This window comes from Manacus candei, unplaced genomic scaffold (assembly GCF_025592945.1).
Source record: "Manacus candei isolate 608988 ecotype Guabito, Panama unplaced genomic scaffold, ASM2559294v1 h1tg000018l, whole genome shotgun sequence".
Lineage (NCBI taxonomy): Eukaryota > Metazoa > Chordata > Aves > Passeriformes > Pipridae > Manacus > Manacus candei.
Genome location: NW_026138066.1, coordinates 10684520 through 10690519, shown reverse-complemented (window position 1 = coordinate 10690519; position 6000 = coordinate 10684520). Strand labels below are relative to the sequence as shown.

General features: G+C 44.5%; 1 protein-coding gene across 4 annotated transcripts in view; it reads left to right on the top strand.

The window, feature by feature from the left end:
* The first annotated feature begins 672 nt into the window (after positions 1–672).
* The window catches only part of WASHC4 (WASH complex subunit 4), a 41881-nt gene continuing 36553 nt past the window's right edge, over positions 673–6000 (top strand). For 3 of the 4 annotated variants that reach the window (XM_051784364.1, XM_051784365.1, XM_051784363.1), the window contains exons 1-2: positions 673–1211; positions 4970–5109. In XM_051784364.1, the coding sequence (XP_051640324.1) occupies positions 1151–1211; positions 4970–5109 (201 nt within the window). In that variant the 5' untranslated portion in view covers positions 673–1150. The remainder of the gene's footprint in view (positions 1212–4969; positions 5110–6000) is intronic. The other variant, XM_051784362.1, reaches the window with a different exon arrangement.

The following is a 6000-nucleotide window of genomic DNA, read 5'->3' as shown; positions in this document are numbered from 1 at the left end:
TCTCACAGAATGCATTTTAAAAAGGAAAAAAACTCATCAACAATAAACCTGCCAACCAGATCTTTCATCCCTAGAAACTTTTAAAATCAATAGACTCTGAAGGATGGATTCCTTTTAATCAGAGGTGTTATTTTCAGACCTGCTATATTACCGAGGTAGCTTTTATGGATGATCAGGCACTTACTGATACATCTCTCATCACTTACTGATACATCTCTCATCGGAGTTGCTATTTTTGTTGCTCTTTCCCCACTGACATTGCTGATGCTCCTGGTGGTACCGCTTTTGAAGCCATTTCCTTTTCTGCTGATGCTACAGATTCTGCTGAGCTAATGAAATTGCTGTGGTCACTGTTAATGGCCCTCAACGGCTACTTCTCTTCCTATCCTAAGTACTTCTATTTTTATTCTCTGATATTACACCCACCGGTGCCCTGGGGGAAAAAAAATAGAAAATCAAAAGGAAAAAGAGAGTGCTTGACCTCATGGCTCCGTGTGACCACAAACGCAAGCGGGATGCTTAGAGGGTACCATGGCGCCCTCACCCCGCACAGCTGTCTCTGAGGTCCAGACCCTCCCCCAGAGCTGGGACAGTTCCTCCCATCGCTTCCTTCCTCCAGCATCAGAAGGGGAAGCGGGGGTCGTGTGTGTGTGTCACGCAATCGCCGCTATCCGGCAGAGCTTTCCCTCCTGCCAGCGGCGTGGCGGAGTGGGGAGCCGCTGTGAGAGAGGCCGGGCTGGGGTCTCGAACCTCAGGGGGAAAAGCGGGAAATGTCCCAAACTCCCTGTACCTGAGAGGCCGGCCCTGCCTCCCCAGAACGACCAGCTCACAGCTGCAGGGGGCTCGGAGAAGGAGGGGAGGGAGCGGACTCTCCCACCCCGCCGCAGGGGCCAGGGCACAGCGCTGCCTGTCCCGCGCCCTCCCTCAGCCCCGAGACCGCCGACCAGCGCCGCGGGACAGCTCCGGCGGCACCGACCCTCGGGCGGAGGGAGGGGCGGCGGAGCGGCGCCACCGCTGTCCCGCCCCCTCCCTCCCCGGAGCCCAGGCTCCCCCTCCGCCTCCATTTCCCGGCGTGCGGCGCGGGCGCGGGGCAGGAAGTCCCGTGCGCCTGAGTCAGGGGCGGCCGGGCGGCCGCTGCCGGGGGTGGGCGATGGCGCTGGAGACCCTCTCCCCGGACTGGGAGTTCGACCGCCTCGACGACGGCTCGCAGAGTGAGCGCCCGCAAGGCGGGCCGGGCGGGGCCGGGCTGGGCTGGCGGGGCTGCGGCGGGAACCGCCTCGGGGCGGGGGGAGGCGCGGGCTGAGCGGACCCTGCTCCCCTCCCGGACCCCCCCGCTGCACCCCGCGAAGAACGGGAGGGAGGAGGAAGGGAGGGAATAAGAAGGCGTCACGGGAGCTGAGCGAGGTCGCCCTGCACGGCTTCCCCGCGGAACCTACCCTGTGCCCCTGCCCCCGGCTCATCCCGGCGCTGATCTGCACCCGGCCAGGCCTGCGGGGGTGGGCGGGCGCCCTGACCTTTTCCTCCCACCAGCCTCTCCGTAGTTTTCGGGTTTTTTTGGGGTGGGAGGTCGTGGCTTTTCCAGACCTTCATCCTTTACTCCCTCTGAGGAGTCGCCTCCGGTGCCCCGCGTATGGCCGGGAGGGCCAGGCTGCTTGTGTGACTCTTGTCTTGCGCGAACCGGGCAGGACGAACAGATGCTTGTCGTGAGGATGGTGTTTCCTTCCTTCCCGATCATTTCTCGTAGCTCACAAATTTGTGCAGTTGCTTCCTTGGTTATCTAGAGAACTCACATCAAGAGATGTTGCACGCAGTTAGTTGTGTGCAGCTTTCGTTGGTAAAGGCTTTCTGGCAGGGCGTCAGTTTAACCTTTAAAATGTAGTTAAGTAAAAAGGCCTTATGATCATGAAGTCTTTGACAGTGAGTTCGTGTGCCCGTCAAAATCCACATTTTACTCAGTCTGTGGAGGTGACCTACTTTCTAAACAGGGAACGTATATGGTTGTCACGCTGTAATACACACTGTAAAGTGAACTGTGCCAAATTAATTATACCAGGTGTTGCTGTGAAAATATGCCACTCATGGCCAAACTGTTTCACTTATAATGTCATCCCAAGGGATGATACTGTATATGCCATATTCATTTAGTCTGGATTTCGGTGGAAACTGAAGCTGCCTTGAGCAGAGCTTTTTACCAGTTCTCTAGTTGTGAAAAGGAAAATGCAGTTTTTACTCAAAATGCCAGATCTCCACTAGTTTGACCATGACATTAAGTGCAGCTACAAGAAATTTACATGACATAATATGCTCCATTACCACCATCTTGAGGGTGAACAGACTGATCTTCTATCAAGAGCAGCATACTGCGTTCTCCTAGAGAAAAGCCAAAGAAAAATCCTGTGACTTGAGAAGTATTTTTTTGTACTTATTGTCTACAATAATTGTATCACTAACCTTTAGCAATTGTATCACTAACCTTTAGCAATTACAGTGTTCTCAACTGAGGACACAAGATACTAAGTAAGTCTGGTTTGCTGCATCTTTATCCTAGATATGTACGGATGTGGCACTTGCAAATCCTGCTGTGAAAATAAGTTCATTGAACATTGACATTACAGATTGTATGGAAGAAGTTATGATTAAGTTGGGGGATCTGTGCTGCTGAGTTGATATCTTGCGTTGTCCCAACTATAATGCTTTTGTTTTGTCACATGCGGAGAAACTAAATCAAACTTTTTTGTAAGCAGATTATACCTTATGAAGTATGTATGCTGCTCTGAAGAAAAATATGATATCTGCTTTCTATGATTTCTTTTTGTTCATCCATGTGAGCCAGTTTATTTAGGAAAATCCTTCTGCATCTTAAAAAGCTTCCTTCATCTCAAAGTAATTTTTTATCAGTTCAACTCTTCCTATCTCTAACTAGCTAAGAGCTTTCACTCTCTTATCTTTCTAAGGTAGTGAGAAATTATTCACACCTGTCTCTTATTTTATGAGATATCAGTACAAAGTGGCAAATTGATGGCTATCAATAATTATTTGTAAATATTTAATGTTATTTGAGCTGTAGTGTTGTACAAATCCATCAGTTGGCTGCTGGAAAGGTGACAATCTGTGGGTCTCTAGCAAAGCACTATTGTGAGGTTTTGTTTGAGAAATGGATGTTTTGTATGGAATTGATTTGAACAGCGCTGCCAGTTTCCAGTTTATGACTTGGAAGCTTGTTCTGTTCTTCCTATAAAGCCTCAATGACCGTCAGTTTGTCTGCTCTTCGTTTGTCTTTTGTGTGAAGGGAGGAGTTGTGATTGTGGGAATATCACAGCATATCTCTATAATAATGTCTCCATGATCCAGATTTTCTAGCAGTAAAAGACTGAAGCTGGCATGGTGCTGGTTAAATGCCATTCAGCAGGGCTGTGCATCTGTCGGTGTTTTACTGGTTTTCTGCAGCAGAGCTTCCAGAAGATGCACTGGAAGGAACCTGAAAGATGAGATGAATTGGATGGAATAGAATAATTGCTGATACAACTCAAGGGCTCTGCATCAGTGCCCGGAATGCATACTGCTGATGGAGAGTGTTTTGCTCACTCGTTTCTTATCTGTTTACATGAGATTTTGTCTCCTGTTTTGACAATGCCTATGCACTGTCTAGGCTGGATAGGCTTTGCAGTCTTTGTGTCTTTACAATTGGCATTGCTGCTGCTTTCAAAGTAGTATCTTAGAATTAGTGCAGTCCTCCCCTTCTGCCTGGTGCAGTGTCTCAGTCAGATGTTTTCGTGTTTAAGTGAAAATGGATTCAGCAGTGCTTTCCCAGCAAAAAAACCTACTGTTTGGCTCAGTTATTTGCAATGAAGATGAGCAAGAGGTTGAACGTGCAGAATAAAAGAATATATTGTTTTTAACTTTCTAGACCAGTGTACTTGCTGAAATGTGAAAAGGGCACATATTAAAGCTGCATGAAAGTTATATGCTTGTTTAAGAAAAGTTCGGTTGTTCAGCTGACCTGCATTCTCTAACTTTTTTAGATAATCCTATTTCCAACGAATAGCAGAAGATCACAAGCTGTTAGATTTGGTATCTAATTATGGGGAAGACACTTTAGTCTTCACGAAAGGATTGTACTTCCTTACTGAGTTTAGAAGCCTTGAACTGTAATCATTCACTCTGCATTTCAGGTTATGCAGCTAAATCAGTACTTGGATATAATTTGGGGAGAAGTGGGGAACGTCTTAATGTGGGAAGAAAAAAAGATCAGGATAGAGAGAATTAAACTTTTTTTGGACCAATTGCCTTTAGATTTACTTTGGTAATTAATACCACCATTCCTGGTGTTTGACTAGCTGAATGTTAGCCTTTGCAGCTCCTGGGCCCTGACACTAACAGGACAGCTGTGCGTTTCAATGTCCAGCAGAAGAAAATTTCTGCTCGGGGAAAGTGAATTTGCAAGTGGAGGGAACGATTAAAAGCCATAAGCTTCCCATGTAATGCCCAAATAACTTACTGAGAGGTAGCAGGGAGAGAGTGGAAAGAGGATTGCTAGTAATTCAACTGCTACTCAGGCCGAAATGATTAGACCAATTGCCTCAAAGTACTGATATAATGACCTGATGGTTAAACTCACCCGCTGTGTTACAATTTCTACAGTCATGTCTTTGCTCAGAATCTTGTGTGACTGTTAAGGTCTTAGTTTGGCAATGTATGTCCCTTTATATTTTTCTGCAAACTGCTTAGATGTTTGATATTCTCTAAGTAGTATTTGAATTTCTTTTAAACTGACACTAAGTTATAGGATTGTTTTTAAACATGAACTTTGTATTAAAGATGCAGTCCTATTAAGGAAAACTGCTGCGGCAAAATGGGGAATACAGGACTAAAGCTAAATAGCAACAGATTAAATACTTTTAAATAATTTTTTTGATATTGCAGTTTATTGAGTTGTTCATAAAACTGTATAATTATTATCAATTTTCAGAAATTCATGCTGAAGTGCAGTTGAAGAATTATGGAAAATTTCTTGAGGAATATACATCTCAGCTGAAGAGAATTGAAGATGCTTTGGATGACTCTGTTGGAGATGTTTGGGACTTCAGTCTTGATCCCATTGCTTTAAAGGTCTTTATATATTTACTATACATTGCAACTATTACTTTCCTAGTTTGTCCTTCTCTTCAAAACCTGAGAAGTAAAAGCTTGATGCATTTATGCTCTTAAAACTTGACTTTTGTATTTGAGAAACATATCCAGTACTATTTTAATTATCAAATAATTGATAAATTGTTTCATATCACAAGAGAAGATGCTTTCCTATTATTATTTTTTAGTCTTTTGGATACTGGTTGAAGTTAAATGAATTTCTAATTCTTCATGTATTGGGAAGGCTAGTTCCAGAAAACTTCTTCCCTGGGGGTATTGGTGTTTTTATCTGGGATTTGGGGTTCCAGACAAACTCACTAATAGTTGTAAAACCGCAGGATGTATATTTATAGCTTGTGTTTTGATTTAAAGGCCTTGGTACAGTGTTTGCCTCCTTCCAGAGGGGGCTGTTTTCTTGGTCATAAGTTCACTGTCCTCTGCGGAGCGTTATTTTTTTCTCTTCACTGAATTTGCAGACAAAATTTAAAAGCACTACTGTTGCCATATGGAACTTGTCTGTGCTGAAGATGCACTCTCAAGCAATTGTCTGTCTGAATAATTTGAGTAAATTGTGTGTAGAACCACCAGAGTGCTGGATGTATTTGAACTAGTCAACACATGGCTGACTCTAGTAGAAAATGTCAGTGCCTGCATAGAGATATATTTTCTGCTTCCTGTTTCTGGCATTTAGGATTCCTAATTCAAGTTTTACGTTTTCTGAGCTGGTTTTTTTCCTACTTCATAGTCACCAGGCTTTTGCTTTTCAAGTTTTGTAAGTAAATTGTTGTAAATGCTATATAGTGTACCCGGTTATTTGCCCTTCTGCCTGGAGTGAATGAAAGATATTTCCATGTAAATGTGAAGAGCAAA